The 16,546-nt window shown below is 41.1% G+C and overlaps 1 protein-coding gene across 3 annotated transcripts in view; it reads right to left on the reverse strand.

Moving 5' to 3' along the window:
* The window catches only part of ZFYVE16 (zinc finger FYVE-type containing 16), a 32,720-nt gene extending 27,096 nt beyond the window's left edge, over positions 1–5,624 (reverse strand). For 2 of the 3 annotated variants that reach the window (XR_010025604.1, XM_063129672.1), the window contains exons 1-2: positions 3,493–3,542; positions 63–171 (exon numbers count right to left, since the gene is read on the reverse strand). Coding sequence is in view for 2 of the 3 variants with exons in the window: in XM_063129672.1 (XP_062985742.1) it covers positions 63–132 (70 nt within the window). In the remaining variant the exon portion in view is untranslated. Of the gene's footprint in view, positions 1–62; positions 172–3,492; positions 3,543–5,514 lie in introns of those variants that run through there. The other variant, XM_063129673.1, reaches the window with a different exon arrangement.
* Between the last annotated feature and the right edge of the window lie 10,922 nt (positions 5,625–16,546).

Genomic DNA, 16,546 nt, shown 5'->3' on the forward strand with positions numbered 1-16,546 from the left:
TTTATCTACCTTTAAGCATTCTGATCATACACACAAAATGGAGGCACAAAGAATGAACTAACCTGTATTCTGTTCAAATTCATCAAGTAGTTTGTCCAAGTCAGAGACTGCAGCTTTAAAGTAAGTGTCCATTCTAGGTTCTGATCTGCTATGAGTTTCCTCCTCTTGTGCCTGCGCAAACAAGAATAAATTAAACAAGGGCAGGCAAGAAGGTAGATCAAGATCTACTGCTAGTTCTTGAGTGATCTGCAGTAGACCAGAATTATTACTGCCAACAGTTAAAAGGGACTGTTTGCAGGAATGATCCCGAAGGGAAGGGGGAGCACTTGTTATTATGTTGAATTATGTTGGATTATGTTATGACAAAGCATTATGTGTTAACAATTATATATTCAAGAATTTGTTAGGTATTAGTATGTTAATTGTTATGTTGGTTTGTATTTTATGTATTAAAATAAAAAAAATTAAAAAAGGGACTGTTTGCTTTTCTGAATAAGGCTACTGTAAAGAAGAAAAGGACTAGAGTGAAGTTCTGAAACTGAAAACATGCACCAGGGCATGTATTCAGATAATAATATTATTATTATTATTATTATTATTATTATTATTATTATTATTTGTATCCCGCCTTTTGCCCAATACTGGGCCTCAAGGCGGTATTACAAAGTTTAAAACATACATTTTAAAACATAGGAAAATAAATTTTTAAAAAAGGTTAAAATACACAACAAAATTATAAGTCAGTAGGGGGAGAAAACAAAACAAACAAAACAAACAAAGGGACAGGCCCTCGCCTTGGTGTCACCCCCTTTGGAGGCGCCCCCGCTGGTGGCGGACCCGCCCCCAAAGGAGCCTGCCTCTTAAGCTCCCTTAAAACACCATAACAGATGCACCCTATTCGTTAATTCTAAATGGATGTTCATAGAATCATAGAATAGCAGAGTTGGAAGGGGCCTACAAGCCCATTGAGTCCAACCTCCTGCTCAATGCAGGAATCTACCCTAAAACATCCCTGACAGGTGGTTGTCCAGCTGCCTCTTGATTGCCTTTAGTGTGGGAGAGCCCACAACCTCCCTGGGTAACTGATTCCATTGTCATACTGTTCCAACAGTCAGGAAGTTTTTCCTGATGTCCAGCTGGAATCTGGCTTCCTTTAACTTGAGCCCGTTATTCCGTGTCCTGTACTCTGGGAGGATCGAGAAGAGATCCTGGCCCTCCTCTGTGTGACAACCTTTTAAGTATTTGAAGAGTGCTATCAGGTCTCCCCTCAATCTTCTCTTCTCCAGGCTAAACATGCCCAGTTCTTTCAGTCTCTCTTCATAGGGCTTTGTTTCCAGACCCCTAATCATCCTGGTTGCCCTCCTCTGAATTTGCTCCAGCTTGTCTGCATCCTTCTTGAATTGTGGAGCCCAGAACTGGACGCAATACTCGAGATGAGGCCTAACCAGGGCCGAATAGAGTGGAACCAGTACCTCACGTGATTTGGAAGCTATACTTCTATTAATGCAGACCCAAATAGCATTTGCCTTTCTTGCAGCCATATTGCACTGTTGGCTCATATTCAGCTTGTGATCTACAACAATTCCAAGATCCTTCTCGTTTGTAGTATTGCTGAGCCAAGTATCCCCCATCTTGTAACTGTGCCTTTGGTTTCTATTTCCTAAATGTAGAACTTGGCATTTATCCCTATTAAATTTCATTCTGTTGTTTTCAGCCCAGCACTCCAGCCTATCAAGATCACTTTGAAGTTTGTTTCTGTCTTCCAGGGTATTAGCTATCCCACCCAATTTTGTGTCATCTGCAAATTTGATAAGTGTTCCCTGCACCTTCTCGTTCAAATCATTAATAAAAATGTTGAAGAACACTGGGCCCAGGACTGAGCCCTGTGGTACCCCACTCGTTGCCTCTCCCCAGTTTAAGAAGGTTCCATTGATAAGTCAGACAGCTTGATACCCAGAATTTACAGGAGTACAAAAAGTCTTTAGAAATACTTTAATAGGGAGACCTCCGCTCAAAACAACAACAACAGCCCAATGAGAACTAAGTATACTCAAGGCGATGGAATGCTGGATGAGAGTTAGAGGGGAAAGATGGAAAACTAAAGCAAGGGTAAGGGGGATGGAATGGGGCAGCTCAAACCCTGATCATGAACACTCACACTGCAATATTTTGTTGCAGGTCCCACTTGTTTTCATATCAGGTGTCAATTTTTTAACTGTAACCTGATCCTAGTAATACACAATAAAAGCCAAGGAGAACCCTTCAGTGAATGTTCATATTTATAGAAAAGTTACTTAACACTGTTATAATTCATTACTTTTTTTAAAAAAAAAAGTTAAATGTCATTGTTTTAAAGTATCTAAAATTCACAATTATTCTCAATATGGTGTTCCTTCGCCCTCAGACAAGTGCAACAACCATCAGCCTTCCTCCAGACCTCGGAGCTGAGGAGGGGGCAGGTTATCATCCCCACAGTCCTGTTCTGCTTTTTAGATGTTCTACATGCCTCTGAAATGCAACATAACAGGCCTCAGCTTTTCTTTGGACCATATTTAACTGTTTTTACCTACAGTTGCAAGATTTCTTCACAACTATATTCTAATATAGAATCCAACTGTGTATTAAGGTTGTAATACTTGTTGTAAAATCTGCATAAGGTTACAATATTATGCATTTCTTTGGTTGTAAAGGAGTATTGTCCAATTCCAGTAATATGGGGTGGGAATTTCTGAGCAGAATTTTCTACTTTTTAGGAATGCATTGTTTCATAAAATGATTTAGTAACATAATTAACACAATACAAGTCAAATTGTAAAACTGGAATGGGAACAAAGCTAGTCAAATCTAAAATCAAAGTTTGTAATTAATGTCTTTTAGGTACTATCTGTGGGAAACACATATTAATGCATGCAGCTCTTCAGACGTGCTAAAATTAGTATGTTAATGGTTTTCAGTTCCTCCATTTTCCCCAACAGGATTAAATTAATGTAGAGGAAGTGTATACTATTCAACACGGTCATATCTTATGATATTTACAGGTATCCCAATAAAAATAATTTTCAAGTAAATTTGTTTCAGAATAACATTTAAACCACATGGTGTACTGCTCCTCCTTTAAATATTTTAGTTCAACCACTTTTGTCTATTAGAAAAGGTTATTTGGTATTTATTCAGTACCTAATATTATTGTGATATAAATATTTAGTAAAGAACATAAAAAAACCCAAAGGATGCTAAATCAGATCTCCATCTGTTTAGGGCAGTAGAAACATTTGTGAAAAAAAAATCTAATATAAATCCCACTGCTGTCCAACTCCCACCTTTGCCTTTAATCTAACTCAATGAACAACCTTATTAGACTTCTCTGGGTTGGAGATACTAATTATGATAATAGGCTCTAAACTATAACTTCACTTTTCTGAGATAGTCACAGTTTTTATACCTCATGTAAGAAGTGTTCATTAAGACTTTAAAATAGGCTGGATAGTTTACCTAAACTTGGTGCTGTGACATCCTTCCATCTGCAAAAGGATACTGTCACTGAAAATGGAAGGAATTTCTATCTTTCATAAGGAGGATGAGAAGAAAAGAATCTTGTGACTTAGGATCATCAGCTATCAATATCTCTTTACAGACCAGTTTCATAGACATACCCTGCCAAGCTGAGACTATTTTTGTCTTCCAGGAATGATTCAAGCAAGCAGTAGATTCTTGCATATTCCTCTTAGATATGCTTGAAATTATGCTGTTTTAAATATTACATGGTTTGTCTCTGGGTGGTTAAAAACTCTGGGCTCTGGGTGGTTAAAAGCTCTTACCCAGGCCTTAGCTAGACCTAAGGATTATCCCAGGCAAATGGAGGGGTCGTTCCTGCCTGCTCCCGGGATCCCCTGTGTCATTTGGATGCACAGGGATGATCCCAGGACAATGCTGGGATATAGGCTTGGTCTAGCCATGGCCTCAGATACTCAAACCCCATTACACCTAATAGAGTAGATAAGATTGATAGATGGCAGGCAAGAAAGCAACAAGGAAGGTGTCTGCCAGTTTCTGGTAGATTATGGACCTCCAGAAAGCCACATCTACATGTCTGTATGACAGCAGCAGTAACCAGAATTTATCCCCAGAGATATTGGTGTGAATGTTCCAATAAGCTGATAAACATTTCTGTTCCATTTCTGATCTCATGTATGCCACTATAGAAGCTTTTGTAGCTGAAGAACAAAGTAAAAAAAATGTAAATAAATTTTAGTTTGCGTGAACTTAGTTGCAGGAACAATTGTGTGGATACAGCTAAAATAATGACATTTTTTTTGTGGTGGAAAAAATGTCCCCATTCCCCAGGTGCCCTGGCAACTAGCTAAGCAACCAAGTGCTTGGGATATTACTAGTCCTAGTATGAGGGCTGCCTCAAGTGTATCATAACACTTATTTATTGGCCTGATTTAAACATTACAAAAAGACTTTTGGGTGCCCTCTTACTGGCAATGCTTTGGAAGAGCTTACAGAAAAGCACAGATTTTGGTGCAAAAATGCACTCTAAGGTGTCATCAGCTTCACTTCTCGCGTAATTACAGACCTTTGGTTGAAGGAAAAGGAAACACTAATGCCATCACATGTGAAGAACATTGTAGTCATTGGTATTTTAACCTTGCGCCAGACCACACTGCACAGTCTTTCAAATCACAGACCTTCTGCTCCCCATGATTTTCTACAAAGAATATCAGCTTGGCTCCAAACTATAAAAAGCAAGCGCTAACAAAACTTCTGAAGATTTTTAATGCATCGGATTACTTTAACCAAGGCCGAGGGAAGTGGGCAAAGTGGTGTGTGTGTGTGGAAAATGTTTAGAATCTCAATCCCTCCAGGCGCCAGACGGACTTGGTTTATTGCAGGCAGGAAGCTGGAGCCCAGAACTATTAAGAACACGCACACAAATATATAAAAGCAAAAAAATAAAAAATAAAAAGAGCGGGGGAGGGGGAAACTGCAGATGAAGTACGAAGAGGGGAACAGACTCGGCCGGGAGACGGGGAGGACTCTCCCCTTGACAGGCACCACAGAAGACCTCAGAGTCCCAAAGCGGTCACGTCTTTTCTGCCCACCCTTTCCCCCTCATGGAGTGTCAATTTCACCCTCGACGTCCAGGAGGGAATGTGGGGAGGAGGGCAGCAAGTGGGACTCAGTCAGAGCCAAGGCGGCGACCGAAGCAGCAGCCAGGGCGACTCTCTGTGTGCCTCGTTCACTTACCCCGGAATCCGAGCCGCGGCTTTCCTCTCTCTCCAGAATACCAGAGGAAAGAAGGGAGGGGAAAGAGACATACATACGGCCATCACACAGCTTCTCCCCCACACCCACCCCGCGTTATATATGCAACTGAGGGGCGGAAAAAAAAAGCGGGGGGAGTTACTGGACCCTCTTTTAAGGCCGACGACTGGAGCGGCCACGCCCCCTCCCAAGCCCACACCAGGAAGCAAGAGCGATTCAAAACAACCCTGGTCAGGCTAACCTCACCTCATGGGCGCTGGCTCCGAAGGATACGACTACCCCCTGCCTCGAAGCGCGAAGGCGGCCGCGGCACTTTGTTCCCAGACTTTTGTCTTTTCCTGAGAAGGGTCTCCTTCTTCAGGTCTTCGCGCGCATGCGCGCAAGAAGGCCACTCTCTCGCTCTCCCCCCCCTTGCTCTCCGCCTTCCCTCAAACCCGGAGGAGACGTCTGCTACCAATCTGCGGGATGAACCCATGTGCGCCTGCGCAGTTGCTATGCTAGTTTCTTCGCCTTCTCCCCCCCGCCCCCCGTTCGGAGAGTGGGTCAAGCTCTCGGGTAATTCTCAGGCAGGGGAGGAGGAGTAAAAGAAGTTTTAACTTCGAACCGTTCCTAGTTTTAGACAAATGGGTTGGAGGATTTGCTTTTCTCCTCCTGCTCGCCTAATTCTTTGGGGAAACTGGACGTGCAAAGGAAGAAATCTGGGGCTATATCGTTTTGTCAGCCGCAACAATGCTATTCCAGCAATGGAATTAACAAGCTTTGATTTTTCAAAATAAAAATAAATAAAAATCAGGAATCCATTTGAGAGGAGTGAAGAGAAATGAGGTATCATTTGTTGCAGGATTTTTTCTCTTTTAAAAGTTTTTTGAACGTTCAGAATGCCTGGAGCTATTGTTGTAAAGAGGAAAGTGCAGCATATACTTACCACTGAAAAACCACAGCTGCCCACGCAAATCCCACTTTGAGGGCAAAGTGACCTCAATCTTAAATTAATTTATGACATCATGAAATCCCACCTTTCTGCCGAAAATGGCACTCTGTTATTAGCTGCTTAAGTTAGAAAGAGCAGGAGATGTGCACACTTATGGTCATTTAATAGGGCTTGGGCTGCTTCCAGGCAGAAAGCTCCCAGCACTACCAATGGCCAATTACAAGAAGAACCATCAAAGGATGTCCAGTTGTTGAGAATGGCCAGTGCTAGGTATCTAAGAGATCCAGACCACAGGCCTGTAGGACTCAAAATTGCACAAATTTACACATGCTACTTTGCACATGCAAAGATATGGGCAAAATTAGAAATAAATATCATTTAAATTTTATATAAGGTAAGCTAATTAACTTCTTGCTTGCTTTCAGAACAGGACTGTGCCAAATTGTGCTTGCTTACAATTTACCCTCCATACACCCTCGTTTTCCCTTGGTCTTTTAGGCCCAAATTCAGATGAGGACAGAGTGCCTGGGACCAGCAAAGAGCTGTTTGGCACATTGAACATTTACAGATCAATTACAAACTGAACATCATGGCACTGAAAAGAGCTGCTGGAACACACCTCCGTGGTTTCAGAGGACTGAGTTAAAATCTTTATTATAGTGGCTTACCAGTAAATATGTAAGATGTACCCTGCAAACTATCTCTGGGAAGAAAAAGTCTGCTTCCTGTTCTCCATCCTGTGGGTTCACCAAATGTGGCTGATGAGGGCAACCCCCCTCACCCAAAGAGCTGTATGGCACTTTAAATATTTACCAAAAGCAAACTGAACATGGAACACTGGCAAGGGCAAGTGTGGGATTGTATTGTAGAGTGGCTGCTTTCGGACAACACAACAACCACCGGTGGTTTTAGTCATCAACCGTGAGTTGAGGAGTCAACTGTTGGTATTTGTGTTGTCTGCCAGGTAAAAACCACCCGACGGTTGACTTTTTCTTTTTTAAAAAAAAAAAAAAAAAAAAACACTGGAGAAACACAACCGGCTGCAGAGCTTAGTTGGCCAACCAGTGGTTATTGTGTTGGCTGAACTGAGTCAATGGAGTTTGTGACCTGTAGAGTGGACTTTTTCGCCTGGCTACAGAGTTCTGCGGCAAGAGTGGTCAAAACCAAGCTGGCCGCTTTGCTACAGCCCCCACAACTTGCAGAGGCTGCTGGGATAGCACCAGGAGGATTGAGGGTCAGGGGCTGTGTTAGTCAAATGCCGAGTTGACTATGAATCCATTCAATGTGAGTCTTCACCAACCACAGTTGTGTAGGAACATCTGCAAAAACAACAACTGTGAGTTGATTACCCACCATTGACTAAAATGTCTGAACACAGCCAATAGCAGCCCATGCTCTTAAACTACAAATTTACACAATTAATAGGGAGTAACCCCCATTAAATGTAGTGGGATTTACTTGAGATTAAATCTCCCACGCCTCCAACTAACAAGCACAACAGCACTGGACGTACTTCAGGACTGGAGAAGGGTGCTTTGCTACTCCTCATCCCCAGTCCAAGAGGTGTCTTTATGAGAATGGAATGAGAATTGTATAATCTGGACACAGCACACAAAGCAAAAAAAGCAGAGTAAACAGAACCTAAAACCCCGCTTTTCCAAGGTCAGATTGCCATTGAAATCACCTTACTTTGGGGTAGAGTGGGCAGATTCCATAGTAGAAGTGAATGTCATCAGCCCCATTATCTCCCTCTGCTAGTGCTTTGGAGTCAGCAGTGGGTAGGTGGGCTGCTACTGCTGCTGTGTCCACTTCCCCTATTGCAACTAAGCTTCCTCCTCCCCGCAAACACACGGGAAAATTATACACAGAGGACTAGTCTGAAGGAGAGACATGAATCAGTGGTTGCTATCTGTGAGTGACCTCCCTACTGCAAATATTCCACCTATTCCTCTTCCCACTGCTTTTTCAAAGGAGGTAGCCAGTTCCTTTTCATTGGTACCTATTCCTTGAACCAATTCACTAATGTGTGTTAAACCAGGGGCTCTAATAGAATTACCCACCCACCCCAGATAAACTGCAAAATAAGTAGTCTGGCTCATCTACTTCTCTCCAAATTGACCAGTATGGTTGAATCTGACTGTAAGACAGAAAGCTTGAATGGAGACTTTAATGTGGCTCTCTAGATTTATTTATTTTGTATATTCATCTCCTGCTATTCTTCCATCAGGGAACCCAAGATGCTGTATATGGGTTCCCAGGTAGTCTCCCATACAGACGTTGAGCAGATCCACACCGACTTAGCTTCAGCAAGACTGCAGCCTCACAGGCCCTCGGACAATGTCGTGAGATGAGGTTTCTCATACCTGGAGGACAAACCCACACATGCTAGCAGTGGGCCAGCTTATCCACTACTGTCTGCCAGCATCACCCACTAGCCTGTTTGGCGACATCATCTGCCAGCTTCCACCAGCAACTTCCATTGTCTTCCCTCCGCAAATATCCACTGATCTTTGGTCAGCTGGCTTTTGCCACATCCGCCAGCCTGACATCATCCAGCTTCCGGCCAGACATATCTGCTGGCTTCAAGCAGCAAACTTAGCAAGTACATCTACTTTTGCTAGTGAACTTGCTGTCTCAGGTTGCTTCCTGCTCAGTTGTCTCCTGGGTCCTCCTCTGAAGTGGCAGTTACCCAAGGGAGCTATCCCTCTTTAACCATTGATTGACAAAGGTTCTGTGATGTCTCAAAGACCCAGTAGCATGAGCCTCACGGATTGGCTGAGCTCTAGTGCGGTTAACAATCCCTTAAATCCAAGGGCTGCTTCTTCCTAGTTTAGCCTTAGGACATTAGTGTAGGGCATTGGCAATAAAAAAATAAATAAGGAGTCCAATTGCACCATCATAGACTTTAACCCAGAGAATGCATTTCATACTACTGCTCTTGGAAGACATTTTTCCAGTCACTTTCCTGTTGCCATAGTTCTTTAACTTCCATAGACAGTGGTGTATATTTTTTCTCTCTTGTCCTCTTCTGCAACATTTTTGTCATTAGGTATTGCTATGTCAATGAGGTAGGTGTGTTTTTCTTAGTTGTCTTTGACTTATGTCTGGTTGAAGTTGAAACAAGCTAAGAGGTGCTAGCCTTTAGTCCATTTTGTTCCATGGCTAATGTTTGCAGGGTAATAGTAGTTTACCCTGAATGCTTGTTTGTTGTACTAGATTTTTCTGTACTTGTCTACTGCTTCATTTTTTCAGTGGTAGCAGTATGCTGAATCTGTGAGTATGTATATGAGAAAGGTGATGGGGAAAGAGTGTTAAATGTTAGGAAAGGTTAGACTATGGTCATCCAGTGAAGGATTTGCAGTCAGAAAAGATATTCGAGAGAAGGGGAGACTGTATCACACAGCGTATAGCAAAAGCTTCAAAGTACAGCAAAAGCTACAAAAGTAAGAATGAGTGAAGTTGATTTCAGATACATTGAATGTCTCACTTGTTCTGTATTCCAGTGATTTTAACTTTAAGATGTTATGTAGAACAGGTTTGTCTTAATTGTGTGCTGTGAAATCAGACATGTGACCTAGGCTGGGCATGTTGGTGTGTATGCCCTTTGGGGGGCTGGACATGTTGGTGAGCACGCCCCCTTGGGGGCTGGACATGTTTGTGGGCACACCCCCTTGGGGGTAGCCAGGTTGTCCTCCTTTTTGGTTTGTAAAGTATGGTCACCCTAATATAACACCCATCTTAAACGAATTGCACTGGCTGCGTATACCCTTCTGGTCAGAATTCAAGGTGTTGGTAATGACATTTAAAGCCCTATATGGCTTGGGACCTTGATACTTAAGTGAGTGCCTCTCCCTATATATGCCTGCCCGAGATCTGTGATCTGTTGGAGGAACCCTCCTCTGCGTCCCACCAATGTTGTGGCACCCCTGCTGTGGAATGCCCTCTCCTTGGAGGCCTGACTGGCACTGGTGCTGGCTTCATTTTAACACCAAGTTAGGACATGTCTTTTTAACAAATTCACCAAGCTTGCACATAGTTTTAATTGTTTAAATTGGCTTTTACTACTTTTAAATTCTATACCGGATTTAGCTTGATTAATGGTTTAACTCGTTTTTAGCTGTGTATATTTATTGTTTTATATTGATTGTATGATTTTATCTGTATGCCGCCCTGAGATCCTAGTGATATAGGGCGGGATACAAATGTTTACATAAATAAATAAATAAATAAATGGTGGGAAAGAGGGTTGGGAGGAGATTCTAATTCATTATCAGCATTTTTTTTGTTTTTTGCAATTCTGTTACTGTTTTTAAAGTTCTAGTATTGAAAGGCTACATACTCAGTTACTAAACCACTGTAGCATCACAACCTAAACCATCAAGCATGAGAATGTACTCCAATAATTAGACAAAATTATGTCAAAGCAGGTGAACGTATTTGCTTGCTTTTAATGACCTTTAGTAAAAAAATCATCACACAATGAGAAAACCATCTGTTTCCAGCCTACATTCTTTTGCAATGGAGAACCTTAATCTTAGTTTTTCTTAACATACTACAGTTGTTCAAGGTCAGTGCTCAATTTTTATTGCTAGCAAACACTGTAAACATTTTAAAATGTGGCCTAGAGCATGGATCAGGACTTTATTTTAAAAAGTGTTCAGCCAGGAATTTGTTTTAAATGCCAGGGCTCAGCCTTGTACACATGAAATAGTAATAAAGAAAAGTACTTATAAGCAAGTGCAAAGTGTGATTTACACACTGAACAACAACCTTTCCCCTTTCAATAAATATGGAGTTGAGAAGGCATTGCTATTCAGAGTGTGTGTATACAGACTTTTGAACGTCTTTAACAAATTGACAGCTATAGTATTTTTCGCTTTAGTAACAACTTTGTTCAAATGGCTTTAGGAAGGCCTCTGCTCTCAAAGACAAACAACAAACAGAAGGGCAGAGAACTTTTTGCTGTTATTCTTACAGCTGCATGATTGTTCTACCCTTATAATGTTAAGCAACTCTGTGGCAGAAAACTTGCCAGACAGAAAATCAGATGGACCAGAAAGAAAGAAAATAATAATCAGAAAGTAATCAAGTGACATGTTTTGCTTCTGCCTCTGTTGGGGTAGTACGTAGTAAACTTTGCTTGTACTTCCAATAGTTTTCTCTCTGGATAGGTTCAGACAAGCTGCAGCAGCAGGCTTCATATTATCTCTGAATCCCCACCCCCAGCGTCTGTATCTCATACAGCCCAAATACCATGACTGAGTTGTGACAGTTTCAGGGTGTTCCACACAACAGGTGATCAACAACTAATGTAAAGAATCCGATTTTCTCTCATTATGTATCTATATGTATAATCTACCTGAACAGCTTTTTTATCTATTTGCATTTATTTAATTATAAAATAGGCACCAAATTTATCATGAGGCACACTTCTAAAATTGTTAAAAGTCCCTGCTCTATTTGTAGTCCTAAACAGAAATTACCTTACATACACATTAGTGCACGCTAAACCCTATTTCTCAATGAATGTCCTTTATTCCAATCATCCAAATTTCAGATAAGCTATACCCTTGATCCAAGAACATTATTAGCACCATAGAAATAATCGTGACAGTGTATGTGTATCAGGTCATATGAAATCAGATTAATATATGCTGTTAATGATGATGATGATGATGATGATGATGATGGGGGATGGACGAAAACACAAGAATGGAGTCAGAAGGTAATAGTAAAACACTAAAAATAGTAATAATAGTACCTGAACCATTTGTATTAAATACATTAACAGATAGTTTTATACTTTTATCCTCAACTCCATACATATGACTTTTTAGTAGTGAACTGGGACATTGTAGACATTAAGGCCTAATTATCTCAGAAGATTAAGAAGCATCACTATTGACTACAGGCTCACATACTCCTCCATAGCAATGTCCCTATATGCAGAAAATCTAGGGAGAACAGCTACAATGAGCAGCCACAACCTAAACTGGTACAGTTGAGGAACAGGTTGCTACTGTTGTATGAGAACTTGGCCTTTGTTTCTATTGTTACATCACAGCGTTTAGCAGATGGGTTCTGAATGAGAAAACATCACAGTTCATCTTTCATTATATTACAGAGAATTTATGCAACCACCTGCTTTTTCTGCAACATCCACTTTAAGAGTGTGCACACTCAGCATCCTTAAGACAACTATTGTTCTGGGCTTATTTTTTGTGCTTTTGATTTCTGCATGTATATGTGGGATGGGAAAATAGCATTTGCTTAGTTTACAGCATCTGGCTCTTGTTGAAGAGCATTCCATGGTTTATTTTGTCAGTTACAGTGACAAATTGAAACTGATCCTTGGTTGTAAGAGCTACATCTGTTCTTGTTAAATCAATTTAAGCATGCTATTAATCCAGGTTAAAATGTCAGCAAGACACCAGTTTTCCCAGACTCCTAAGGCTCAAATGTAGCTTCAATCATGTTTTGCCACAATAGAGTCTATTACTCACACACATACGCAGTCTCCGCAACTGGAGTCACCAGCTTTTCTCCTTCTTCCTCAGGGGGCCCAGGCCTGTGGTCACAGTGGGGTGCCGCTGGTACTCCCCTCATTCCACCTAGCGTCATTCACTGCCATTAGGAGCCCTTGGTTCCCTATAGCCACCCAGTGATTTGATTGGATGACCCATCCCTTCATCTGCTGCTTTTCCTGTGCATTACATTTGCTAATATTGCTATTCACTCCGCTATCATCCTATGGGACTGATCAATTACAGGAACTTAGTATGGGAAGCTGTTCAGAGACACAGGAAGGAAGGGTGGGGACAACAATGACAGTGTTTTTGATCCTAGTTACATACTATTTTTTTCTGTATACACAAACAGTTCTGGCCTTCCCATGTATGTACTGAAATTGTGACAAAAATAAAATTAATTGGAGTACAAGTCCCAGAATTTAAATCTATAGAAGAAATTAATGCTGTTAAAATAGTGTAAGAGCTGGGAACTGTGTGGGTAGATATTTTTTTGATTTTCTGCAGTGGAGGGTACATGTGAAGAACCATCTGTCTGAGAAACTCTATTGCAACAAGGAACACACTTTTTATGACATAATTTTGACAAGTTATAAATGTTATTATCCAATTCTTAAACTTGCAGGGAATCTACTAACATGGTCAACGCAGAAGAGAGTAATACAAATTTTATCCTAGAATATGATAGTGTCAAGAGAGGGAGTCTCAAAACATAGTGTGCAAGTACAATTTCAATGAAATAGTTCATCTAAATCCTGAGTTTAGTTTTAATGCAACATCAGAAGATCTCCTGTTCTTAACTCTCCTGTTACTACCAGAACTGAAAGCTAAGAAGTGTTAGATTGTAGTTAGTACTTTGCATTTTCAGGATTTTTTTATATCTTGTTTACACAGATTTTTTTATAGCCTACAAGTAATCCTGTACTGGAGGTACAGGATTACTTGTAGGCTATAAAAAAATCTGTGTAAACAACTTTTTTTTGTATAAGTAGAACAAAAGTCATGGAATATATGTGATATATTAAAACAAGTGATATATTAAAAACATAAGCATAGCTACCGAGAAACAGGTCATGAGTCATGTCAGAAAAGCTGCAAAGTGAATTGCATACATTTTGGCAACTTATGCTCATGGAAGATGACATGGCAGGTATGCATGAAATCAAATAAGCTGTAAAAGTAATGAAGGAAATCAGCCCCAAAGCAACCTCAAAGTAATGACTATTGTCCAAGCTAACCACTGTTGACACTAATCATAAAGACATATGTACATTTACTTACAATGCAAATCCAACATACTTGAAAGAGCATTCCATTTTAAATAAATGTACCTAGGAGCACCATCTAAAAATAACAGCAAAAGAAAAATCAGCCAAGAATGAGCTAAATCTGACTATATAAAGCCCATGATAAATAACAGTGGATACCATAATAGCTTATCTTACAAAATGCATGGAGATTTCTAGTGTAATATCTTTGAAGCAAGGTTCATACTTATCTGTATATATACCGTATTTCTTCGATTGTAAGACGCCATCGAATCTAAGGCGCACACTAATTTCAGTGCCACCAACAGGGGAAAAAAGCTTTGATTCGAAGAAAAAATAAATTTCTCCAATCAGCCAGCAAAGCAATTTTATGGTACATACACGCAGCGGACGGGGAGAGGAACAGGGAGCAAGCGAGACACAGACACACGCGCATGCACACGCATAGAGGCAGGTTACATGAATGGGAAGCAGGAACCAATCGTCCCCTGCCTGGGAACAGACAGCCACACATGCATTCAAAAGCTGGTCTGCACCATTCACACGGACGGGAGGGGGTGGGCGGGCGGGCGAGCCCAACCAGCGCTGCTCAGGTGATTCTTCCGCTTCCCATCTCCTTAACAGAGGCGAGGCCGAGCTCTTTGGAAGCTCACTGGCCTGCCGGAGCTGGGGTCCCTCCCAGCCTGCTCCCGGCAGCAACGTTTGAGATGCTCCGAGACGTTGCCCCTCTCCCCCCCCCGCTTCTCTCTCCACTCCCTTCTCTCTTGCTCGCTCTTCACCCCCTAACCTCTTTCCCCGCCTGTCCCGCTGCAGACTCGACAAATGTAATTACCGTATTTCTTTGATTCTAAGGCGCCATCGAATCTAAGGCGCACCCAATTTTTAGAGCTGTTACTTTAGGGGAAAAAGTGCGTCTTAGAATCTAAGAAATACGGTAAAAGCCCAGACGGCTCCAAGCCAGTTAGTTTTTGCCCTCTGGCGCCATCTAGGGACGTTCCTTGGAACTGCTGCCTTCTATGGAAGTTCAAAGTTCCGAGAAATAGGTTTTGCCCTCTAGCGCCATCTAGTGACATTTCCCGGAACTGCGGCCTTTCCAAGTTCCCAGAAAGATAACTGCCAGGAGCTTCCGGCCTAGCAGAGGGGCCAAAACCCACTAACCTCCTCACCAGACAGCTCCTCCAAGCCAGTTATAGTTTTTGCCCTTTGGCGCCATCTAGGGACGTTCCTTAGAACTGCGGCCTTCTAGGGAAGTTCCAGAAAAATAACTGCCAGGACCTTCCGGCCTAGCAAACGGGCCAAAACCCACTCTCAGGAAGTAATTTGTCACATGAGGGTAAATTTGATAGATGGCTAACCTCCTCACCAGTTATAAAAATGTTAGCAAGGCTTTTACTTTAATGTTGTGGCAATGTCTAGAGTCTGACGGTCTGAGGACATAAAGTTAAAAATTAGACTAAAGTTGATAATAGCTCTAATTGTATGATTTCATGTCTGATTCTTGTGTTTGGTTGTTTGTTGTTTGTTTTCTTTTTATGGATCTATAGATCGGAATAAAGAAAGTAAAGTAAAGTAAAGTACATTCAAATTATTGATGGGAAGGAACAGGGGAAGTTGGTTGAAAATGTTACAAAAGTATATACCAAAAATATTGTATTCAAAGAAGTGCTAACAAAATAAATACACCTGTTGTATGATGGGCTTTTTTGCTAGTCTGCTAATAAAACAGAGCTACTTTATTTTCACAAAATATTTAAGAATTAAAATCAATTATAAACATAAATATGCACTTAAGAAATCACTGTGATAGCATAAAACAATTGAGATTCTAGCATGTGTATTTTCTTGTTAAATAGTAATCATAGGGTGGGACTTCTGTATAGATATCACTTTGTTAGAAGATAAAGTCTTCATTCACACCTAATGGAATACATTAAATGGTAGATGTAACACAATGTGGTCCTTGGATTACAACAAGTTTAGCATTTACTTTATAAAACACTCTACGGCATAGCATCACATGAGCTGCAATCACTCCTGTAAATTATATTTGTATTCATGCACTTAACATATAGTTGCCACTCTTAGCTTTGATACCACCAATCTTTATGGGGAGTTGTTTGGGTTCAATCCCCTTAGTTCCAAAGCAGGTAGTCAGGGTGGACAAGAGCAATTTAGTGATGTGCACACGCTTCCAATCCAGCAAGATTTAATGAATAAAGTCTTTTTTATTCTCATAAAAACTGTTTCATTTGATCCTGAAACAGTGCTTTCAAAAATATCTGTGCACCTAACTCTCATAGTACAAAGGAGACAGGGATTGCAAATATATATGTACATCTTTTTACAGACACTGGGTTGAATCTGATTGTGCCCTTTGCTAATGGAAGAGGAGGAGTGGTGATTGTCCCCACCCCCCTGCAGCTCCTCCTGAAAATCTGCTCAAGAGGAAACAGAAATCTATTAGCAGTAATCTGGCCAAGTTTAAAACATCTTGGCAGTCATCATCTACTTGTAGGCTTGCAAACTGATGGATAGGTGTGGAGAAATCAGTA

Source organism: Elgaria multicarinata, chromosome 6 (assembly GCF_023053635.1).
Source record: "Elgaria multicarinata webbii isolate HBS135686 ecotype San Diego chromosome 6, rElgMul1.1.pri, whole genome shotgun sequence".
Classification (NCBI taxonomy): domain Eukaryota; kingdom Metazoa; phylum Chordata; class Lepidosauria; order Squamata; family Anguidae; genus Elgaria; species Elgaria multicarinata.